Raw genomic sequence first — 25,805 nt, forward strand, 5'->3', positions numbered from 1 at the left:
AGCACTGTTGAGTGTTATTTCTTAGTTTCCTAACATGTTTAAAAAATAAACTGTAATTGTCCTTAGCTTCAGAAACTGACCTAATTGCATGGGCTGCTTTAGTAGACCTAAGTGGTTTTCATGTTTTTAGTCACTTTTCTGACATTATCTTTGATATGGGGGGGGGGGTCTTTTGATCAGCTGTAAACTTTAAGGAGTTATTTTCTTGTATTGTAGAGTTTATTTATGCTGTTGGACCCCGAGGGTGGATTGTTTTTAAATATTTCATTATATTTAGATCTGGTTGGAACTGCCACTTGTATACATTTAAATAAGTGTGCATAGAATACTTTTGTGAAACTGTCTATGATGGCAGTGCTTGGGGTAGTGTTGTTATAAGTGAATTCTGAGACTTCATCACAGAATTTGATGAGATTACTATGTTTGAAATCCTTGGATTCTGACATACTAATTTCAGCGGGTTTAGAGATATGGAAGATGAAGGTAAGTAGTTTATGATCTGATTTAATTGGAGAAAAGATACAAGGGAAACTACACAAAAGAAGCTGTACTCAGAAAGGAACAAGTCAAGAATATTATGTCCACTAATAGATTTAACAATACCATCCAGATATTTTTTATTAATTAAATCTAAGAACATTTGGGCATATTTTACATTGAAGGTATAGGCACTCTATTTTATTGAGGGGTAGTTAAAAAGTCTTTCAAAATAATGGAGCTCTAGTTTATAGGGAGTATATCTCTCAACCTCTTAGTGCAAGAAATCTAGAAATGCCAAAAAATAATGGGCCAAAAATAGGGACAGATTTTAAATATTGCTCTTATGAACTTAGAATGTTACGAATAACAGGTCTTCTGTTAGCATGCGTTTTTCTGAAGGATATGAGGTTTGAAACTCAAATGTCTGCTATTAGTGATTTAAGTCCTCAAAGATTTGTCAGAAACCACATATTTATGAGGAAGAGACCAATAATATGAGACAAAAATCTAGACATTCTGCAAAGTCTGGACAGTTGAGTGGTATAACAGGGAGTTTGTCAAGTACAATTAAGAAACATGTATGATTTTCAGCAAAGAGGGCATTCTGTACCAGCATGTAAGCTGATGGGGGGTTGTGTTTAGTGTGATTTGGAGTTCAATGAGGTCCATTTGCGGGTCTCTTAGGATCTGTATGGTGGTGATATGGTCACTAACAAATATGAAAAGTCACCACAGTTGCCATGTTTGAAGGCACGGTAGGCACACATTCTAGATATGAAGGGAGTGCTTTCTGGACTTTTAAACCAACTTTCAGTAATTGTACAGATATGCATATATTCAAAATACAGGAGACCCAGAAAGTTTGAGCAGAACCACCTTAATGTGATCCTGTTCAGGATTTGATATGTTAGTTATATAGGAAGTTACATTAGCTGCACTCTGTCTAAAAAGGAACTATGTGGGTAGCAAGGGTTTTAACTAGTATGCAGAAGTCTCGGAATAGGATTGTCAAGTATCCTGTCCCATGCTTCCACATACTAAATCCATGTGGAATGACATTAGCTATTTATCCAGTTGTTGACATTAATGATATTTTCTTTGTACCTTGGTATTATTCATAGATATGGAAAGATTCCACTCAGGACCACAGTTCTGTCTGCATTTGTGATATTGCCTGTTCCTCAAGGATTTATGTCCCAGGTCATTTACCCCCATGTGGGCCAATGCAATGTCTTAGTCATATTTATTAGATGAAAGGCTCTTAAAGCCCCTTGAGATATCAAAGATCCTGGCACCTGAATTGTGAAGTGTAGCTCTTAAAGGAGATCGGCCAGTGCTGTCTTGTGATTGGATGGACCACACATGTACCTGTTTATAGCTTTATTCTAAGACACACATAAGTATGTATAAAAATAACTGTCCCACTCACATGACACCACTACAGTTGCATCTGATGTTCTAATGTGCACATGGGTTATTGTGTCTACTGAAGGTGACCATAGTTGGTATTACTGTGTGATGTTTCTATGGAAATGTGCATTTTGCAGACTGTATAGAAAAAAAAAATTACTGAGACATCAGGGGGAGGCAACTTTCAGACCTGATACTTGTGTGAATTACCGTGTGTGTGTGTGTGTGTGTGTGTGTGTGTGTGTGTGTGTGTGTGTGTGTGTGTGTGTGTGTGTGTGTGTGTGTGTGTGTGTGTGTGTGTGTGTGTGTGTGTGTGTGTGTGTATGTGTGTTTGTGTGTCTGTGTGTGTGTGCATGTGCATGTGTCTGCTTGTGTGTGTGTGCATGTGTGTGTGTGTGTGTGTGTGTGCATGTGTGTGTGCATGTGTGTGTGCATGTGTGTGCATGTGTGTGTGTGTGTGTGTGTGTGTGTGTGTGTGTGTGTGTGTGTGTGTGTGTGTGTGTGTCTATCTGGGTGGCATAGGGGAAATTGATTGTACTGTTGTATCCATGCCTGTTCGTGGATGAAGTTATAAAGTATCCTCCTATATCTGCTATTAACAATTCCAAAAGAGCATTATAGTGTACATAGAGAAGCCAGATAAAGCTGTACATAGTGGCACATTCACAGAGTGTATGTTTTTTCCATGCAGCAATATTCCTGGTAAACAGAAAGACTTATAAAGTTCTCTTACACAGAGAATGAGGTGTTGCTGCAGACTTTCCATCTCCATAGGTTCGTAGATTTATAGGTGTCCACTAGGCTAATGACCACAAGAGCCTTTTTAAGCCTAGCCATACATCCCAAATTTCTGACAAGTTCTGATACCCTTGATAAGTATAAGCATGGGCTTGTGAGATGAATCATTTACAGGTTACCTGTTTGCATTAGAGACATAGGTGCCAAACCAGGAATGAATTTCTGATTTCCCATCCAGTTGTCCAAGCTGAACTTGAATTGGGTTAGGGAGGAACTCTGCTTCACGTAGATGGGGAGCCTGTTCCATATACAGGGTAGTCTCCGGGATACATACCTACAGTATCTCTCCTGCAAGTCCTGCTTATATCACAGGCAAGGTTTATGTCTTTTGAATGGGTAATTCTGCTACTCTTTATTTTGTGGATATGCAGGAGGCCCATCAGGGTGGGGTCTAACAATGCCCTGTATGCCAAGCATAGATCTCCCCTCAAAACCCTGTAGGAGACAGAATATAGGGATAGGACCTTGAGGCAGTCTGCATAGGACATATTACTTACACCCTGTATTCTTTTAGTGAGGAACCTCTGTGGACATTGCAATTGTTGGATATGCCTGGTTAAGTACATACCAAAGGGGACATTGTACTCAATGACTGGTCTGATGAATACAGAATACAGTTGAACAATCACTTCCTTGGACTTAGATGCCATACCTTTGTTTATAGGTTGCACAACATAGAATGAATCACCACTGAAAACACATGATGATCAAAGGCTAGATTCCTATCTGTGTGTGTCCCTATGTCCCAGACTACTGGGTCAACTCTAAGGGGTGTGTTGTCAATATGATAGTTGCCAAGGATGGATGACTTCCCAAAGGATACTATTATGCATTTTTTTAGCATTTAGTTTTAGTCCATGACTCTGACACCAGTTGTTTGTCTATGTCAGCCCCTGCTGGAGAACATTTGTGTAAGTATGAGATTCAATGACAGCTCCTATTTTGCAATCATCTGCAAATTTAGTCAGCCAGAGACCACTGAGATTGACCTTGGCTTCTCAGAAGTAAATGCCAAAAAGGAGCAGTCCAAGGACTGATCCCTGAGGGGCCCCACTTGTGACTAGCCTCTTTGTAGAGGTGGACCCCCCAGTTCTAACTTATTGGGTCCTGTTTGTGAGTTAGTTGGCTAGCCACCGGGTGACATATGGGTTTGTACCTATTAAAATACTGACAAGGGTCTCCTCACTGGGTTAGTATTTATTCATAGGTTAGTGCTACACTAACTGCCTTGTGGGCCATTTTAAGCCTAACCAATTACTCCATGGGAGAATCAAACCCTGCACCTTGTGTTGGTAAGGTAAATATCTTTACCATTATGCCAACCTCCATGACCTGAAGCTGTTTGGGCAGAGGACTGCTAGCTGGCCTTACTGTGAAGGAGCTTGCTAGGCATACCGCTCGGCCTCTAAACACAATAATTCTGGATAAAGCCAAAAATAATGGGGGGAAACAGCTGAAAACCAGGGACACATTTTAAATCTTACTCTTATAAACAAAAAAGTTGATATACTAGTAGGTTTTGTATTAGCATGTATTTTATGATGGATATGAAGTCTGAAACTCAAATGTCTGTCATTATGTAATGAATTCAATTCTCAGTTATTTATCAGAGAACAACACATTTTATAAAGAACACACCAAAAGTATCAGGCAAACATCAGAACATTCTGAGAAAATCTGGACAGTTGTGAGGTAGGTATGCTTGGCAGGATCTTGCTGATGACATCAAAGCAGTCAGTGCCCAGGGCAGCAACTATGAGCAGGTGAGATGCAAGGCCACCAACATTATCCACAATACAGAAAATATTCTCTCTGCCTTGCACAGGAAGGTAGGATGAGATGGGGGGGAGGGGGGATAATCTCTCAAGACACCTTTGATGGAGACAAAGGAATTTCTATCATCCTGACAACATGCAGTCTCATGGTGTGGTGTTGGACCTTGGAGCCAAGATGTAGCAGGTCCCTAAAATATCTATGAGAGAAGCCCAAAGTGAGTATGACTGTTCTTGTATTACACCATAATTAGTTTTAATTGCACCCTTTATTACTGATCATTTCCCTGATGTTGTGAGGTGTGGGTACTGTAGGTACATCAGGGATATGACCTCCATGGGCTCCTGCATGGGCTAAGGTACATAAGTCAGTATTGCTGGTATCCACTGTATTGTTAAGTCTGTACTGGATGTGAGGTAGAGATGATGGGTTATGCTTATACTGGGATTTGGTGTTTACTGTCTTCAGAGGGGATTTTCTATCTGACACCACTGTATGGAACTGACAAGACTCATTTAACTCTGATGATGTCAGTGAGCAGCTAGCATGGTTAGGGAATACAGAGTCTGTGACTAACAAAGGGAGTGTGAACACGAGTACAGTATCTGTGATGGACACTGAGAGTGTGAACACAGGTACAGTGTCTGTAATGGACAGGAGTGTGAGCACAAGACCCTTACCCAGACCATGGACACAGCCTCAGTGGCTGTTGGCTCCCAAGAGAGACATACAGCACACAGGGATGACAGATTAATGTATATATTTGCAGTCAGGGCAGTGTGTTACCCCTATGGCCCAGGTTTTAATGTCTACCACAACCCCCATAGGGCAATTGAATAACCACATGGGTGCATGTACTGGTGCATATCAAAGTAATGAGCACTCCCCACCCCTGAACTAACTGTGTTAAAGGGTGTGACCCAATGTATGTGCATGGCTATTGTGGAGGCACAGAATTTACAGATGACACAGGTACTGCAAGGTGTGTGGATTGAATTCCAGGAGTGCATGTCCCATATGTGTATCATTTTTCACAGACTGAATTGCATACTGATGTAAGGCAGGTCTTCGAAGGCTAACACACAATATGGCAGGCATAGTCCAAGCAGTCTGTCCATTTTTGCCTTCACAGATGGTAGCCATCATTGATGAGGATGGCTGAGCTCAGTCTTGGTGTCATGAAGGCAATGAAATGTTAAGAACAGATGAATGCCAAATAGCCATGGCTCATAGCATTGTATATATATATATATATATATATATATATATATATATATGGTTTACTATCAAAATGCCGATGTGCAATTGCACGGCTATGAAGTATTCAAACAACATATGTTCGAATACTTCATAGTTCGGCAGGTTATGTGAGCGAACATTATCATTGCGAATGGACTGTGCATTCGCAATTATAACATTCTCTCATGTAAGGGGATTGCGGTACAGTGCAGTTAGGGAAATACATCCCTTTCCTCACTGTAGTGCAATCTCGGAGTTGGAATATTAAGTTAGGGGGGGTGTGGGGGGCACAGCCCCCTGAGGGGTGCAGGGGCTTGCCCTGCATAGATGTGAGTGTAGGCTAGTTAGGTAGGGAGTTAAGGGAAAGGTGGGAGTGCTGTTAATTGTCGAAAATGTCGCGAGCAACATTTTCGACAATTAACAGCTGTTTTCGACATTAGGTGCATACGGAAATGTTCATTTCCGATGTTAATATTCGAAGTTCCGTACACTTTTTTTTTTATTTTCGAATTTTTGATAGTAAACCTAGATATATATATATATATATATATATATATATATATATATATGTATAATGTATGTGTGTGTGTGTGTGTGTGTGTGTATATATATATATATATATATATATATATATATATATATATATATATATGTGTGTGTGTGTGTGTGTGTGTGTGTGTGTGAGTGTGTGTTTGTGTACATATTCAGTAATGCCTTGGTGACTTCTAGCTAGCTCATCTAGTTAGTGCCCAGTGCCAATCCCTGAGCTAATTCCCCCTCAGTTCTAAGTTAACAAGCAAAGAAAGGTGTTCTGGTTTAGAACTATAGCAAACCACTTGATACATTTGCAGCAACAATTTGCAACAAGTTACACCACACAAGAAGCACTGAAGCAAGCTCTTTGTATCAGTCCTGACCAAAAGCATTATTTTTCTACCAGTATTCAGAAATTCCAGTAAGAAATGAATGTACAGTCCACTGATCAGCATCTGACAATCATGCCTTCTATCACCTTGTGCACAGGGCAGCTGCACCCTTTGCCCCACTCTAGCTATGCTATGTTGGCATATGTGGAGCCCCTCATTTTACTACTATTGTTCATTACCATCTGTTTATATAGTCATTAGCATGCGCTGCCAGAAATCTGCTGCTCAGTCTTCACCCCTGTGGTGAGTTTGTCTTTGGATTATATGTATATGCACACGCCTGCTCATTGCGCACTATTATCTTCTACAATGCGGCAAATATTTCTGAATCCCAGAGATAGTACCTACAATATTTGTGTAACTGGTTTGGGTGTAATGAGCTTGTAAAGGTGAGGGTATGATGGAATAACCTCCTGTGAAATAGACTGTCTTGTTGATAGGAAAAAAAAGTTTCCCTTTGGGAAGACTGTGGAAGTGGGTGAGCTCCATTTAGAAAATTTTAAATCAATTGATATTGCCTGAAATGTCATGATTAGCTCACACTCTCACTGCTGAGTGGAAAGTGACAGTAGTACCTGTAGACTAAAAAACTGAGTGGTGGTCCCCATGGGATAGTAAGGGCTGTAGGAATATTTCTGTTTAACTGAGAAAGCCTGTGCTAGGGTTGCAGAAAGGAGGCATCTGATCTGACAGTCAAAATCCTTTTTCAAGAGGAGCAATGCATATTTTATCATGGTTCATGGAACCTAGGTTCATAGGTGTGTGCTAGGCTAATGGCCCTGGAGCCTTTACAAGCCTAGCCCGTAGGATTACCCCGGAATCATGCCACCTGACTTTAGCTCGTAGTGCCTCTGTCAAGTAAAGCCACTGGAGTAATCCCCGGGGTGAGTTTTCTATTTCCCATCCACTCATCAAGATTTCTCTTGAAGAGGGCCAGTGATGTGCTCTGTTTGACATGTATGTTAAGTCTATTCCATAGCATGGGCAGTCTTTGGGTTATGAACTTGTCCCTCCAGCACATTCTGTTGATTGTGGTAACGAGGTTGAGGTCTCTGGAGCATGTGGTGTGGAGGGATTGGGATTTCTTTAGATGTAGCATTTCTAATAGAGCTGGTTCAGACATGGCTTTGTAAGTCAAGCAGAGATCACCTCTAAGTAGGCAATATGAGAGAGAGAATAGTTGGAGTTTTTTTAGTCTGTCCATATAGGACAAGTGTTTACAGCCTAGGATCCTCTTTGTGAGGTACTTTTGTGGCCTCTCCAGTTGTTGCAGGTGCCTAGTGAGGTACATGCCAAATGGGGCATTGTACTCAATGATTGGCCTAATGAGGGAAGAGTAGAGGGAGACAATGGCCTCTCTCTTCCTGGATGCAAAACCCTTAGTAATGAGATGTGCCACATAGAAGGACTTTCTGACCACAGTGGCAATATGGTGGTCAAAAGAGAGGTTGCTTTCAACCTGTGTTCCCAGATCTCTTATAATGCCTTCTGTGTTCAGTGGACTACCATCGATGTGTTAATTCATAGGAACTGGGATTTTTACAGAGGGGATTATGACACATTTTTTGGCATTGATCTTAAGGCCATGGTTCTGACACCAGTTATTGGTCTCAGTGAGGCCTTTCTGTAGGATCTCAACATCACTTGGGAAGTTAATAATGGCTCCCAGCTTGCAGTCATCTGTGAACTTTGTCAGCCAGAATCTGAAGTAGATACCAAACAGGAGAGGACCCAGGACTGGGACCCCCACTAATGACTGGTTGGCAGTCTGACTAGGAATCAGCTACTTTCACATTGTGGATTCTGTGAGCCAGTTTGCAACCCACCTAGTGATATAGGGGTTGATGCCTAGCTCACTGAGTCTATGATTCCTGAATGGGGAATGGTATCAAAGGCCTTGGCCAGATCAAGGTAGGCAGTATGAACCACCTTGCCTTCATCCACAGCTCTGGTGACTGACTCAAAGAAGTCATCCAAGTTGAGCAGGCATGATCTACCTTCACAAAACCAAACTGTGTGGGATCCAGAGTTTGAAGATTCACTATATCCTTGTTTACTAGGTTAATGACGATGTGTTCCATAGCTTTGCATATCAGACTTGTCAGGCTAATGGGGTGATAGATACCAAGGTCTGTAGTCACTCCTCCTTTGTGGAGAGGGATGACTGTAGCAGTGCACCATTCGGTAGGGACCAAGCCTGAGGTGAGGCTGTGATTGAACAGGGCACACAAGTGAGGTGCTAGTTCACTCTGTAGTTCATGTAGAAAACAGCCAGGGATATTGTCAGGTCCAATAGAAGCTGTATTCTTGGCCTTGGACAGTGCTGTTTTAACCTGTGCAGCAGTAATACTGGGTATCTGGCAATCTACTGGTATTGTGATTGGTCTTTTGGGGGTGAGAGGGGTAAATTTGGCACTGAGTCTGCCAGCCAGTATATTGCCTATATCTGTTGGCTCGGTATAGGAGGTACCATTGTGCAGTAGCTCAGAGCAAATCTGGGTATTGCCATAGAGATTCTTTACATAAGTATAGAAGGCCTTGTGGTTGTCTTTACTATCTGTTACAATTTTGTTTTCATAGCTGCTTACAGGATTTGATGAAGGATCTCAATCTTTTGTTGAGGCTGATAAGGGAGTTTTTCCAGTCTTGGGAATTCACCCTATTCCCCATCAGTTTCCTCCTTCTGTTGTAGAGCTTGTTTATGGCAGGGGACCGCCAGATTGGCTTCCTTTTTTTGGAGGAGAGCATCTTGGTTCTATTGGGTATGGTGAGATCCACACATTTGTGTACGTGTTCGTACAGTGCATTGGTGTATGATTCGATGGTCATGCAACTATTCTCCATTTGCATGGGTACCGTGAAGTTAGCCACCTCTGTTTTTAGAATCCCAAAGTTAGCTTTGGAGAAGTTTTTCATGGTGGTTACCTTTGCATGTGTGTATGTGTTGGGGGGTTATAGGGGTGTGGATTTTCAAGGTGATTAGTTTGTGGTTGGATCTAAGCAGGGAGGAGTTGACCTGGTCATTACTAATATGGGTGACTGTTGCTCTACACAGTCAAGGATGTTGCTACCTCTAGTGGGGGGTTAAGAGCAAGCTTGTCCAGGGCATTGGAATTAATGAATTCCATGAAATGTTGGGCAAGTGTATTGGTACATGAATAGTTTTCCCAGTTAATGGAGGGGTAGTTGAAGTCACCTAGTATGAGAGTGTTAATGTTAGGCCGTGGTGGTGCAGCAGTTAGCATTGTTGCTTCACAGCAAGAGGTTCTCCCGTTCGATTCTCGGCTAGAGCGCCTTCTATGTGGAGTCTGCATGTCCTCCCCATGGTCAAGTGATGTAAAAGACATGCAGGTAGGTGTGTGCATGAATGGGTGTGCCTTCCTTGAAGGGTGGGCGTCGGGCTGGCAACTTGGCACCATAAAAATCCACTGCCAATCATTAGCAGACCGGAGTTCCTCTGTACTGACCCTAGCTGGGAATAGCCGAAAGAGGTTGGACCCTAATATTCTCCAGGGTGCTTAGGAATGTGGAGTGTGAGTCTTGGGACATGGTTGGGGACCTATAACAGACTACAACCTGAATTGCTGTCTTACCCAATGTTAGCTGCACCTGAAGTATATCTGATGTGTTATGTTGGGCTACCAGTCTGGAGCTGTGCACATCCTTTATGAATATGGAAACACCACCACCTTTAGAACTTCAGTCCAAGTTCTGGGCCCATGACCTTGCACCCTGGAATTTCTATTGGAAGTTCTACAACATTCTGCAGTTCCTGAACTACAGCTATGTGCCAGTGAGTTCTTGTATTTGAGGAGTAGGAGTTATGTTTGCATCCCTTTTTTTTTTTAAATCCAGTAATTTCAGGATGATTTTAGGATTCAGCTATTATATGCATTATATGTGTCTTACTTTTCAGGATTTTCATGAGCAAGTTATCAAAGAGCAGACAAATTCTGAGGGATTCCATTCTGAAGATGTGATAATTGCATCTGTTTTATTTGTAAATCATGTTGTTCTCTTAACACGGACACCTCTACTGTGGTGTAGCGCAGTGCTAAATGTGAAGTGATTGGGTTAAAAATGAAAACATCCCACATTGAGGTTGTGACTCTCTATTAGAAAAGTGAAAATGAAAACGTCCCACATTGAGGTCGTGACTCTCTATTAGAAAACGTCCCACATTGAGGTCGTGACTCTCTATTAGAAAACGTCCCACATTGAGGTCGTGACTGTCTATTAGAAAACGTCCCACATTGAGGTCGTGACTCTCTATTAGAAAAGAGTAGATCGCTGTCAGCAGGTGAGTAACAGCAGCCTCTTCAACTGGAAGAGTTATAGTATCCTCAGGTCTTAGTAGTGACTGAAAGGGAGTGGAATGTAGACCATTTTACTCATATGAAGTGGTAAAGAGATAACGTAGCCTTAAGATTTACTAGTTATCCCATGCACTTCTTCTCACCTACAGTCATGATCTTCAGGTAGTGACTGAAGGGATGACATCACAAATTAATTTGTTCAAAATTAGGTTCCTTTGCAGGATATCTGGACTCCCTGTGCAGGATACTTAGTGAAGACTGCAGTCTGAGAGGACCATTTTATCTTCAGGGTCCAGAGGAGTCATTTGAGATGACCTGGGCACCCAGTGAACATGTTTGACATAATTCTTTCTGTAGATTTTATTATTTGTGCTGAATATGAAAATATGGGTGCTGGCTACTAACTGAAATTAAGAATTGTGGAGCATCTTTTACTTTAAAAAAGAGAACTAGGTCTGTATTTTGTTTTCCATAATTATTTGTAGCAAGCAGTTGTTACGGTTACGTACACAGAATGCTAAAAAAAACTTAATTTAAGAAAAAAGATCTTATTTTGTTTTAAACTCTTGCAAACTGTTTGATACATTTGTTCATGTCACACCTGGAATGCTATGCACTTCAGTTCTGTCCACAAATGCAATACTGGTATACATATCTGAATGCCTCAAATGTGCTAAAGACCGATCAAGATTTGTCGATCATGACCCCTAGCACACCCTTTCACCTTCATGTTACTGATACAATTTGCTTCAGCCATGTTTTTCTGAGTAAGACAGCCACCGTAACCTGTACTGTTTATTGCACAAGGAAATAAAATCCTTTCTGAGCATCAAAGGGCAAGTTTCCAACTTTTTATATGATGATTTTTAGCTAAATATCTGGCATTCCTTATTAATATCAGTGAACTGTTATTAGACTTAACTATCAAGATGCAAGGAAAGAATCAGCTTTACAACAAACTCTGTGAACGTTACATTCGTTCAAAGTTGGAAATGTTACAGAACCATTTGGTTATAAAGATTATTTTTTAACCTTATTCACAAAGCCTTCTGAGACTATACACTAAACAAAATACTGTACATCAATAGTAATGCTTCTCGGAAGATGTAAAGACTACCAAAATGCCATAAAAAGAAGACAATTATTAGATTCCCACTTGGAAATGACACTTGTAATGCTTCCGAAGTTGGAGCTCATCAAGTTTCAAAATAGCATTGTCTTCAAGATGAGAACTCATGCAGCATGATCTTTGAATCTTTACAATCATATGTCTACATAAATGTACTTAATGGAACATAAAATATGTTTAAATTTCTCAGATGTATTGCAAAGGAAGTGCATGGCATGGGTGATGCTTAGGGATACAGCAATGTGGATTGAAAAGCAAAATAGCTGGACTATATGGAGTGAAGCATGGAAGTGGATTGGATGTAGGAATAGTGCTAATAAACCACTGGATGGAAAGCAAATAGGGATGTGCTTTTTCAGTAAAACTTAAAAAAAGGGATGGGGAATGTGAGGGGTGAGTCCTGGAAGTCGGCACAGATGGAGACAGAGAAAGGTGGCTAGATAACTCTCTTATTTGAAGTAAATGTGTTGTAGCAAGACAGAAAAATGCTGTGTAGTAAAGTAGATGCAGAGTAGGAGATAGGATGTTGCTATCTGGGATAGATGATTATCAGAAAAAGTAGTTAAAAGTGGACTGAATAAATTAGTAGTAGCTGAATTTATAAGACAGTCTGCATTTTAGGTTTAGGTAGGAAGTTTTTTTTACCCACGGAGGAAATGAAATAAGCAGATTGGGAAAATAAATATGAGAAAATATGGAGGGAAAGTGACACCAAAATTACAATTCTGTGATTTATGTCTGTACTTTGACTCTGACTGTAACATAAGATAAAGTTTTCAATAAGTGCTGGAACATCTTTTTATATTTTTTATGCCATAGGTTGCGTATTCTAAGTGTGGTGTATTCTAGATTTGGAAATGAATGTAAAATCAACAAAAAAAAAATTAGCAAAACATTACCTCTTTTCCTGGCAGCATAGCTTCTTATGAGAAACTCTTCTCATGAATAAAAAAAGAGTGAAAAGTTAAACAAGCTCTGTCCTCAAAGATGCAGGTCTATCAGTATTTTACATTACCAACCCAATTGCTAGTAACCTACTTCTGACAGGCAAACCATCCCTAGGGGGCAGGTATCTCAATCTAGCTAAGCAGAGAAGAATTCCTTGCACTTTAATCCAGGACCAACAAGAGTGATTATCTCTTGCTCATCAAGGGTACTCTGATATCCACAGAGAACATAGCTAACCCCTCATCCATGATGGCTGTAGGGACTACACCAGAGGGTGAAAGATAAAATATGAATGGTCTGAGGAGCCAGAAATGGCCACAGCAGATTTGCTCATTGGTGAATGAGGCAGTTTAGTATCCTGAAGAAGAAGCAGCCAAGGCTGGCTGGATTTTTTTTCTTATTGTGCCTAAAAGAAGGAAGAATTGAGGAACCAGTAGGTTGTGCCATAGTGAAAGAAAAAGATGCCTGATCCCATGGAGCCTAGCAGCAGTAGTTGTTGACACAGGTAAGTAAGTATTAAAAAAGTCAATTTTTTTTACAAAAACTCAGTGACAAGCACTTAAGAGAAAATATTCCAGCCCCCAAAGTTAAATAAATACAACTTTTAGATATGAAAAACAAGTCTTCCCACAAAAGTAAAAAGTAGCACTCATAGTCAAGTGACTAAAAGTCAAATCACAGTCATAAAAAAAACTCTTTTTCCTAGCTTACAATTATTAATTTTATAGAATTATTTAATTTTCTATCATAAAGTAGAATTTCTTTCCCAAAAGGAACTTATCTTCCCAGCGCTGGAAAAGCATTAGCCAGCTATCGAAAAACAAGTCTTCCCACAAAAGTAAAAAGTAACACTCATAGTCAAGTGACTAAAAGTCAAATCACAGTCATAAAAAAAACTTTTTCCTAGCTTACACTTATTAATTTTATAGAAATATTTAATTTTCTCTCATAAAGTAAGAATTTCTTTCCCAAAAGGAACGTATCTTCCCAATGCTGGAAAAGCATTAGCCAGCTATCATCCCCAAAAGCCCACAAGAGGAGCACTCTTTGGGAACAGGCAAGCTCTGAAGGGCTTGGAGTCCAAACTATTGTTTTTCTCCAACTCTTCTTAGCTTGTAATGGTTTTGGAACATGGTAGATGTTCCTAAGCTTTGAAAATTGGCAGGCTGTTAATCCTAATCAGGATTTAACATGTATAGCTAAGGCTACAGCAGCAGTGATCAAATGATGGACGTCATCTAGTCACCTATTTGCGTATCTTTGCAATAATGAAGAAAACTGTAGACCCTTGTGAATATCTATCATGGTACAGAAAAAAAAAAACATTTAGTCTCCACTGGAAAAAGCACAAACTGGAAACTGAACTTAAAAACCAAGCACTCTATGAGGCATTAATGCCTATGTTTGCACCACTAGTTACATTAAATCTTGGCATCATAAAGAAAAGCAAACTTTACAGATAAAAATTGAAATGGACACTCCAAATATTATTTATACTAGACATTTCAGCTGACTGCACAGTCTTTTGTAAAAACAGTTTGCTGAACAGAAATTATTTCACCTCTTGGATACAGTGTACTTTATTAAGGACATATGCCACCTCAAAATAGCTGCATGTTCTGAACGTGTGACTGTTCCAGAAATGTTCAGAATTGTCTGAGTAGAGAAGGAGAGAAGGTGCTTCATTTTCTGAAGCACAACGCTTTAACCAGATAAATTCAAGTAAAGTGTTTTAGAAGTGCAATATTTCCATTCAGAAGTCAAAAAAGGAGAAAGGCAGATATCTGCTACATTTTCAAGTTTCAGGTTACTCACATGCTTTCCAAATGGAGGTTGTAAAAAAAGTATACCAGAACACAGTACCAATGAAATGTGATTACTATTAGCAATAAACATTTAGTTATGGTTCATCATTAAAATTCATGTGACTAATTTTGTCAGACATTTAACTTGAAATGACGAAGTGCAGTTATTCTTTGCTGCACAGCTATTTCCTATGTCCTCTTAATAATATGTCCATTGTTTAGAGAGTCTGTTGTCATCAGTTTGTTTTGAAAATGTCTGCATTTCAAAATAATATATTTATGGAAATCAAACTGTTAAGCTCATGAATGTCCGTTATATTTATACCGTTATTATATGTGCAACTCTTCTTTCTAAATCATAGCTGAATGTACTGAACTCAGATAATTATTTTTAAAAACTGAAATTAAAATGTTTAACTTTATGTTTCAGGATTTGACACTAGTATATTGCCAATTTGTAAAGAATCACTGGGCTGGATGTTCAACAGACTAGACACAAACTATGACTTATTGTTGGATCAGTCAGAGCTTGGAAGTATTTATCTAGATAAGAACGAACAGTGCATCAAGGCGTTTTTCAACTCTTGTGACACTTACAAAGATGGTCGTATCTCTAACAATGAGTGGTGTTACTGCTTCCAGAGGCAGCAAGGTAAGCGATGCAGAGTAATGTGTGTAGATAATTGTGTTTCTTGTGCCCCAACCTGTTACACCTCCTGATGCTGCTAAACCATTTTAGAGTGTAGAATCAGATCTGATGGCAAAATCTTAACAGTTTCCACTGAAGCTGATGCACTACTTAAAATTTCTCACATAATACATGTGATATTATCCTTAAGCAATCTAACAACTCATATGCTAATTAACTTGTGTTTTGACATGTAAATCACTGTAGTAAATGCAGGAGTATTGCCAGAGTCATTTTATTTAATAGTAATCCACACAGAGATAAACTTGCCAATGATGTTTATGCTTCTGGATTATGTTTGTGATTTTTTTTTTTTTTGCACAGTACACAGATGAACAGAAATAATAAATTTTAATTAAGAATTTTTTGTACATATCTGGATGCTATGCTTGAACAAGGTACCCATAGTATATTAATAACTAAATGATGCATGAGCCAACTTTTTTAGTTAGCTAAAGCATGTTAGTTTGGAAACTGGACACTTCAGTTTTGCTTCATTTTAATAGTGCTGTCTTAGACTTCATTTCAGCAGTTCAGAACTGAAAGCCTTGTTTTCCTCTGGGGTTATCTGGGTTACAGCATGTTTCTGAGTATAGTGTTAGTATGGCTACTGACAACCAGTTTGTGAGTGAGAGGTTTACCTCTAGTTGCAATAAGTATTTTCATGTCTCACCTGTGCACTCATTTTGTGCTAATAGTAAATGATTTTGAGTAAGCATGTGGCAACCTATACACTGATTCACGGTGCCTGGTACTAGAATATTGACAACAGATGGAACAGTCAGACAGGAGCCACAACTGATCTATAAACACCTGATGATATACAGTTTATGGTTTGATAGAATTTTAGAGTCCTTTGGTTTGTCTTGAAGTGAGCACTGTATGATGTATATAAAGGACAGAAAAAGCACTGTAAAACAGTACAATACACTGTAATACAACCCAATACAGTACAATATGATACTGCACAATATAGTGACATTCAGTACAGCTCTTTGCAGCACATTACAGCACAGTATTGTTAAGGATGGACTGAACATCAGGCTTGGATGCCATAACAGAATATTCCAATGCAGTGTACAGTGACGTACCAGCTCATATGGTACAGATATCATAGTGCATTATTCCAAGAGCCATAGGTAATGGCTGATTATAGAATGCCAAAGCACAGTTTATACAACAGACAAAATGTTACAATAGATGTTTGGTGTAAAGGGCATGGATAGGATAAAATGATAACCAAAGTAGCAACAGCAGACTTGGGTAATACGCATTAAATACAATGCAGAAAGGAGAAGTAATGCTGTGTGCCAAAGAAATGTTTAAAAACAACAGGCATAGAAGAACAATGGAAACAACTACTTAAGAGATAACGCAGTAGATAATATCTCAGTGAAGATGTAATGTAGCAAAGTACTAATATCTCAGTGAAGATGTAATGTAGCAAAGTACTAAAACAATCAGCCATACTTGAAAAATACACAGTATGGAGGTACAGAGTGATCAGCTAGTTAAACTGCAACAGAAGATGCCATCACAGTAAAGACATGATATAGCAAATAAGCAAGTATAAAAACCAACTGTGACTGAAAAACACACAGTGAGCTTCAGAAACAGTACTGATGCTAAATCCTACATCACAGCAGATAGATAATGCTGCAAACTTCTAGCATAATTAATTAACCACTGACAAGTACAGGCGGACATTACAGTGAAACAGCCAAGAGAGGTCTTATCTGGATACTTAGCAATTTTTTGTATGTGCTTGGCCTTCTAGATCCCATGAGCCAAGATCTACCACCTTTCATCAATGTCAGAGAAGCACAAAATCTCAAACAACTTAAGGACAGTTAATTACTGCCATCATTTCATACCAAACTAGATTCCAGTATTTTTCTGGTATGAAATTCTACTGAGAAAAGACTTATCACTGGAAAAAATAAGCATAAGTGAGTAGGGTTGTAGTATCTAGCTACTCAGGTCTCCATTTCAGGTGAGCTTCTTCCTGTCCCCCATATCTGCTGTGTATTAAATAGAAAGGCAGTTGTCATTAAAATTGTCATAACAGTGAAGTGTGTTTGGCAATATAACATCTTTCAAGTGAAGCTAATATGATGCTTGCATCTGTTTTGAGGCAAAATGGGTGAAAGCCTTGCCTACAACCCAGATGATCAGGGATTAACTAGCAGCCTTGGTGCTGGAGGTGATGACAAGGGGAATGGTGACTTTGAGTAGTGTGACACCAGATTGCCCACCCTTTAGGGAGGTGTTGTCACATCCACTGTACTATCAGCACTTGCTAGAGGAATACAAATATGGCAAACAGTAATAATAACCAAGATATATGTGCTTGACCTTGCCTAGATACTTAAGACAGCTTTCACAGTGCTTGTGTGTGACAGCTCACATGCATCATGAAAAACTTAACATGTATTCACAATGAAACAAGTACACACACATCAGTCACTAGGGAGGCAAGAAAGACTGGTAGAAAAAATATCCCAACCTTGGATTTGTTAGTGATGCAGGTCAGTAGTGGTGCTCTGGGGAAGTTAAGGTCCTCCCTTAAATGCAAGTGGGCCTGGATTCTGGGGATCAGGGGACTCAGGTGAGATGAAGCCAGAGCCTCAGACTGCTGAGATAATGATGCTGTTATTACCTGTGGACCTTTTGAACTGTAGGTGCTTCTCTGGTCAGTCAGCTCCTAACTACGTGGGTAATCTCTGAAGGCATAATGTCTTGGGGAGGCATTATTATGAGAGTTCTAGAGTTATGAGTGAGATGGATAATGATTGGTTAGGATCACAGGGAAAAAGCATATAGAAAAAAGTTAGCATGAATCCGCTGATTGGTACACCATAGGAACCTTAAATATCATCACTGTAAAGCAAAATTCTCCATCCATCCATCACCCGTAACCCCCTTTTCCCATTTTTTTCACATGTGGTCAGTATATCACTTCAGCAGTGACAGTTATCTATATGCAAGAAAACAGGCCTGTCTTGGCTTTTGATTTATTTGATGATGTAACATGGCAGGACATGATGGAATTCATAAAGAAGGGACCTTTACACAAAGCATGAGGAGTATTACATGGCAAGGATCCAGTAATGTTTGAGCCATTCAAGCACTAAAAGTATAAAATGTGGATAAACAAATAATTTGTCCTGGTGGTATCAGCCTTTATTAAAAAATATACAGTGAGTTAGTGACATCACAGTGTTGCACAGGCATTGCATGATTCCTATGGGTCTATATTGAATAATCGAAAAGTGAATTGACTGAACGGTATTTACATTGAAAATACCATTCAGCAAATTCACTCTTGTGGGGGGTGCACCCCCCCCCCCCGCTAATTATATATACCAACTCCGAGATCGCACTGCAGTGAGGAAAGGACAAATTTTCCGGTCTTCATTGTACTGCAGTCTCACTATTAACAGTTCACTGAATGGTATTTTTGACGTAAATACCATTCTGTGAATTCACTTTTCGATTATTCAATATAGACCCAGTTCCTACACCCTCTGTGCACTGTGAATGGAAACTCCCAGGCAATGTCAGATGTCATTCTAATTTATAAGGTAGGCCACACCAGGTTGCTCTACCCCTTGGTGTAATATGATGCAAGCGGCTTCAGTAATTATGGGTTTCCTTTATAACAACTGGAAGGTCTCACCTGGACAACAGAGTATTTATTTATTTATTTTATTTTATTTTGCATTTGTTAACCGGGTTGGTCCAGCTGGGTAAGAAATTACCCTTTTTCAGTGGAGACCTGAGGGAAAAAGCCCCAAATAGACATAGACATACAAGTAGAGACAAGTTTACAATAATACAGAGCAAAACAATGTCAAGAATACAATGGATAAGAAAAAAAATAATGTACTCCATGGAATTAAAAATAGCTATATACAAAAGTATAATAGTAAGGTTGTAAAAGGAAAAACAGCGATAATAAGTCCAAGAGGAATGCAGTAAGGGAATTAAGGTTATAGGTAATCATTTGAAAATAATATGGCATTATTAGATTAGTGACTAGAAGGAGAAATTGTGTATGTGCAGGGGGCCTCAGATCCGAGGAAGAAACTAGTGCAGGAGTAAAAAAAGAGAAAAGTGTATGTACAAGGGGCCTCAGAACAGAGGAAGAGATGGTACAGAAGAAGAAAGTAGTAGAGAAGGGATGTAGTGATGTAGAGGGAGGGTGTAGAAGGGAGAGCATGTAAAGTAAGATATAGAAATAGGAAAAGTCTTATAGATCAGACGTAGTGGTAAAGTGGGTATAGGGAGAGGGAGGGGTTAAGTAGGGTGGTTGCAGGTACATATAGGGTTGTAATGGAGATACAGTATCAGGTCGTGTTTGAAGTTAGAAAGGCATGTATGGCTTCTGATTTGGAGTGGAATATCATTCCAGATAATGGAAATGGAGTGTTTTTAGAGTATTTTACCTATGTTCTTACTGGGTCTATAGACTTGTAGTAAGTGTGTATCAGAGCTGCGCAGGGAACGGGTAGGGGTGTACCAGGAGATCAGGTTGATCAGAGATGGACAGTCAGAGTTAGAATTAAGAATTGTAAAAGCTTGGATTAGCTGACTTTTGGCCAGAAGGTGTGGGAGTTCAAGCCAATGTAGTTTTGTGAGTGCTGTGCAGTGATGGGATTTATAGGAGCTGCTGGTGACAAATCTAGCAATTTTGTTGTAGGTTTGGTCAAGCTTTTCCAGCAGGTTATTTTGTAGATTAGAAAATAGCGGGGGGGCATAGAGGAGGGCAAGGAGGATATAGGATTGGGCTAGCAGCAGTTTTAATTGGGGGTCAGGAATTTGCTATTTCTGTAAAGCAGTTTTTGGTGTGTTTTCTTTATGGAATGAAGTATGTGGAGGTCTAGTTTGAGCTGGTCATCTATGATGACACCCTGGAGTTTAGTGTGTGAGTCTGGTCTTGTGATGGTGCCATTTAGAGAGGATAAGAGAACGCTGAATTTGTGTTGGACTAGAGTTTTAGGCAGGAATAATAAGAGCTTAGTTTTAGAGGGGTTCAGGATGAGTTGCTTGTTGGTGAGCCAGTTCCCAACAGAATGAAATGAAGTTTGGGTGGAATGGTGGAGGTTGTTGATAGTCAGAAATGGAGATCAGAGTGGAATCATCTGCGTACTGAATGATAGAAGAGAGGTTACAGGCAGTAGTAGATCATTGGTGAAGAGACTGAAAAGGAGGGGACCAAGAACTGAGCCTTGAGGAACACCGGTCTGAGCTGCCAGAAAGGGAGAGAACTGCTTGTAGGCAATTGGCCAGGTAAATTGAGAACCAATTAAGAGTGGGGATGGAAATTTTCAGGTGAGAAAGTTTATGAAGTAGAACATTGTGAGAGACAGTATCAAAAGCCTTTGAGAGGTCAAAGAAAAGGCAGGACATAAGTTTGCTATTGTCTCTGGCCTCAGCTACTGTATGTGAGAAGGACAAATGTACAGTGTTAGTACTGTGTTTGGGTCTGAACCCATGCTGGGTTGGTGGTTAAAAGACTGTTTTGAGTAAGGTGAGAAAGTAGTTGAGAATAGATACACTTTTTGAGAATTTTGGAGAGGGGAGAAAGAATAGCAATGGGACGTAAGTTAGATGGTTCTGTGGATTTACCTCCTTTATGTAGTGGGATAGTGTAGTATTGCTTCCAAATAGAGGGGGCAGTGGATTTTTGGATTGAGCGGTTGATTAGAATGGTGATAGGAAGGGCAATAGAGTTAACAGCAAGTTTAAGGAATTGGGGAGGTAGGTTATCAGGGGTGGGAGAACAAGGTTTGAGTTTACTGAGGAGAGTTTTAATATAACTAACAGAGACAGGTTTGAGCATGAAGGGGTCTGAGAGTTAGTGGAGTCAGATTGGGGATGTGAAAAAGGTGTGGGCTTGGTAGTGGAAGTAGTAGAACTGGAAGTTGAATTAGAGGTGGGGTTGGGGTTATTAGAGGTGTTAGGTACTAGTTTAGAAATGGTATCAATGAAGTAGTGATTTCAATGGTTGGCTGTATCTGAGAGTGACTGATTGGGAAAAGGGTTGGGAGTTGTGGGTGAGCCAGGTTTGAGAAGAGTTTTTATGGCTGTCCAGAACTTCTGGGGGTTAGAAGTGTGCAGAGATTGGTCAGAGAAGTGAAAGTTTCTTTTGTCCTGGTTGACTCTTTTTTTTTGTAAGGTTTCTAAATTCCTTGTATGATTGTAGGAGGGCAGGAGATTTGCTTTTCTGATATTTTTTCCATGTGGCATCTCTTTTATGCATAAGGTGGAAGGTTTCTTTGGATAGCCAAGGGGCATGTTTAGCTTTGACTTTTATTTTCCTGATTGGGGAAAGAGAGTTGAGTATGTTTAGGCATGTCTGGTTGAAGTAGCTGACTGTGTTGTTTAAAGGTAGAGCGTATAGGCAGCACCAGTTAATTTTGGAGAGAATTTTGTCGAAGGAGGTGGTATTGAATTTTCTTAGGTTACAGATGGATTTTATGAGGTGAGTATTAGTGAGGTTGGGTGAGTATCTAGTAAGATGGATAGGCAGGTGGTCACTGATGGAATCAGGTAGTGTACCTGGCTGGTGGTACCAATTTGGAGAATTTACGAGAATCCGGTAAAGGACAGAATTGGAGTGGTTTTTGCCAAGCCGGGTGGGAGAGGAGACAAGCTGAGTAAAACCATGTAGATTGAGACTATGAGAAGGTGTAGTAGAATTAACTGAGTTCCAGTCTATATTTACATCCCCAAGAATGATAGTTTCAAAGGGGATGTGATGAAAACACCAAGATAAGATGTCTTCAAGGATGGTAATGTTATTCCTTGGTGGGATTAAGATTGAGGCTATGGCTAGTTTTTGGTAGGTGTTGAGATGGCAGGTCACTATGAGTAGCTCTGCAGGGTGGAAGGAGGGAGGGGTAATGGTGAGTGGTAAGATATTGAAAGTGTCAGAATAGAGAATAGCGACATCACCTCCCATTTTGGTCGATCTTTCCAGTCTGTAGATGTTGAAACCAGGTGGGCAGATCTCTGAGTTGTGGATGTAGGGTTTTAGCCAAATTTCAGAGAGAGTTAAGATGTGGGGGTTATGGTGTTGTATGAGTGCGTGGAGTTCAGAGTATAATATCCATAAGCAGTCTGCTGTGCCAGACTTTATGCAAAGGGATATTTGAAAGTACCAAACCACACAGATGTGTTCCTGGGCCTGACATCATTGTCAGGGGTCTCAGTATCTGTGAAAGTTCTGGTATTACCTAAAACATCCCAGACTAGAGAAAGTTATTAACCTAGGAAGTGGACTATCTGTGACCTTTTTAAAATGAAGTTATGTACTCACCATAATGTTCCATGTGAGTTGTTCATCCCGCCTTCATTCTCACTCATGGATTCGGAGCCAGTCCTCAGCTCTGACTCAGCCAAATGCAAAAGTTCAAGGTCTTCAACTAGCTTGTGTCCTACTCCCTATCTCATGATGCACTGGTGCTTCCCTCAGATCTTGTCTGCAGTCAACTATACTGATAGGTAAATACCCCGGTAGGAAGACACAAGAATATAGTAGATAAGGACTAAATATCACCAAGATTTTTCTAAACTTCACGGTTCTCAAGAAATTCTTGGCAAGGGGATTGGTGGGTGGGATGTAAGAATGAAGGCGAGATGAACAACTCACATGGAACATTATGGTGAGTACATAACTTCTTTATGTGAAGTTCTTCTATCTCATCTTCATTCTCACTGATGGGTTAGCTTCCCAAGCACCATGTTTCTTGGGTGGCTCACGGAAGTATATTCCTCAGAACCATGGAACCAAAGGAAGCCCTGTCCCTGGAGGCCCCATCCAATTTGTAATGAGTGATAAAGGTATGAGGTATAGACCATGTGGCTGCTGCACAAATGGAATCTATAGGTAGCTTGGCCAGAAAGGCTGAAGATGTGGAAACAGCCCCAGTTGAGTGGGCCTTTACTTTATGATATAGTGTCATGTGCACAGAGCTAGATGTAAAGGAAATGCAATCTGAAAAGCATTTTAACAACATGGTTTTTACCACAGGAGTACCCTTCTTTGAATCTGAAAAGGAAACAAAGAGCTGTTCTGATTTTCTAATGTCCTCAGTCCTGTCTAAATAGAATCGAAGGTGCCTGCAGGCATCAAGTTGTGCTGCATATGTTCCATCTTATTAGTATATTTTGGGGAAAAAAACAGGTAATTCTATAGCCTGGTTGAGATTTGTCTGTGAACAAACCTTAGGTAAAAATGATGGATTTGTCCTCAGTGATACTCTGTCATTGTGAAAAATCAAGTATGAGGGTTTAATGGACAAAGCATGTAATTCTGAAACTCTTCAAGCAGAAGCAATAGCTACTAGAAAAATGGTTTTCCATAAGTATTTCAGGTTGCAAGATGAGGCTGGTTCAAAAGGGGGTAAGATGATTCGAGAAAGAACAAAATGTATGTTCTGTGGTTTATCTGGAGATCTAATAGGATGTCTCATGTGGATAGTACCTTTAAAAGCCCCTTGATTGCCAATATGAAAATTAGAAATTGCTGCCAATTTAACCCTAATGGTTGCTGCAGCTGCCCCTTCATTAAAAAGCTTGATCAGAAACTCTAGAAGACAAATACAGGTCAGCATAATTTTGGGATGCCCATATGGAAAATCTTCTCCATTTACTAAGGTATAACTTTCTGGCAGATGATTTATGAGAAGATGTTAGCTTGTTCAGAGCTGCAGGTGAAAGATTCTGGAACCTGGCTATTCTTGGAATTGGAGCAGCCAAGCTGTCAATCTGAGGGTATGAAGTACAGGATGAAGAGCCCCTGATGAATGAATCAGAAGATCTGGAACTGGGTCCAGGATCTATGGTTCTTCCAGTAGATGAGGCTGCAGGAAGGGAAACCAAATCTGATGAGGCCAATAAGGGGCTATTAGAATGATGGTCCTTCCCAGAGTCTTGGCTTGCTGTAAAAATTTGGGTATCAGAGGGAATGGGGGAAAAGCATAAAGGAGACCCGGGGCCAACTGTGTATGAGCGCATCCCTTGGGGTATCCCCCAGAGTGGGGATTAGGGCAAAGTAGTTGCTGCATTTGGTGTTGGTGGGAGTTGCAAAGAAGTCGCAGCAAGGCTGGCCCTATCTGTGGAATATCCTTTCCGCTACTTCTTTCAGGGACCACTCGTGAGGCAATAGAATTGCTCTGCTCAATTTGTCTGCTATCAAACTGGATCTCCCCAAATGTGCATTGCTATAAGAAAGCACTGGGTGGATGTTGCCCACTGACATACTCTCAGGGCCTCTCAACATAGGGGGTAGGATCTGGTTCCTCTTTATTTGTCTATGTACCAGACCACCGACATGTTGCCCGTCTGTAGTGCAATAGTCCCTAGAGGAAGAAAGTGTTGAAAGGACTGCAACACTAGAAGTACCGCTCTAATCTCTAGGACATTGATATGCAGATGAGCCTCATGTTTCTCCCATGTGCCTTGGGCTGTCCTTGCCTGAAAATGCCCCCCTACCCTATCAGGGAGGCGTCCATGGTCACAGTGGCGATAGGCATGGGTAGAATAAAAGGGGGTCCTATTGTTACTTGAGGAGAAGTCAGCCACCAGTGAAGATCCTTCTTGCATTCATTCATTATTATAATCGGGTGTGACATTGGAAGTTCTTGAAAGGACCATTGTGTGAACTTCAGCCATTGCAGTATACGCATATGCATTTGACCAAAAGGAATAGCAATGATTGATGCCGCCATTGTCCCTAATATTTTGAGCATTGTTGAAGCTGGGGCTTTTTGTTTTGAGATGAGGTTCAGGACTTGCTGTCAAAGGGCCCAAACTCATTCTGTTGGAAGCTTTACAGTCATAGAGACAGTGTTGAGATCTGCTCCTATAAAACGGTACATTTGGATGGCGATAAGGCAGGATTTTTCTGAGTTTATGGTAATGCCCAATTGACTGCAAAGATTTAAGGTTGCATCCCTTGCTTGTATGAGTCAATGCTTGGTGGTGATGGTGAGGAGTCAGTCATCTAGATATGGAAACACCTGGTATCCTAAGAGTCTCAGGTGAGACATTACTACTGCCATGCATTTGGTGAACACTCTGGGGACTGTAGTGAGACCAAAGGGCAGAACTCAAAACTGATAATGACTGTCTCCCAGACAAAAGTGCAGATGATCCCTGGATGGTCTGGTCATTTTTATGTGGTAGTACACATCCTGGAGATCTATTGAGCACATCCAATTGTTTTTTCCATAGAAAGGGAAGTATAGAGTAACATGACCATCCGGAACTTTGTTTTTTTGACAG

At 40.3% G+C, this 25,805-nt stretch overlaps 1 protein-coding gene across 2 annotated transcripts in view; it reads left to right on the forward strand.

The window, feature by feature from the left end:
- The window catches only part of SPOCK3 (SPARC (osteonectin), cwcv and kazal like domains proteoglycan 3), a 2,692,952-nt gene that overhangs the window by 2,330,346 nt on the left and 336,801 nt on the right, over nucleotides 1-25,805 (forward strand). For both annotated transcript variants that reach the window (XM_044062207.1, XM_044062208.1), the window contains exon 9: nucleotides 15,255-15,476. In XM_044062207.1, coding sequence (XP_043918142.1) covers nucleotides 15,255-15,476 — 222 coding nt within the window. The remainder of the gene's footprint in view (nucleotides 1-15,254; nucleotides 15,477-25,805) is intronic.

Source organism: Protopterus annectens, chromosome 2.part1, assembly GCF_019279795.1.
Source record: "Protopterus annectens isolate FY-2018-M chromosome 2.part1, PAN1.0, whole genome shotgun sequence".
NCBI classification, from domain to species: Eukaryota; Metazoa; Chordata; order Ceratodontiformes; family Protopteridae; genus Protopterus; species Protopterus annectens.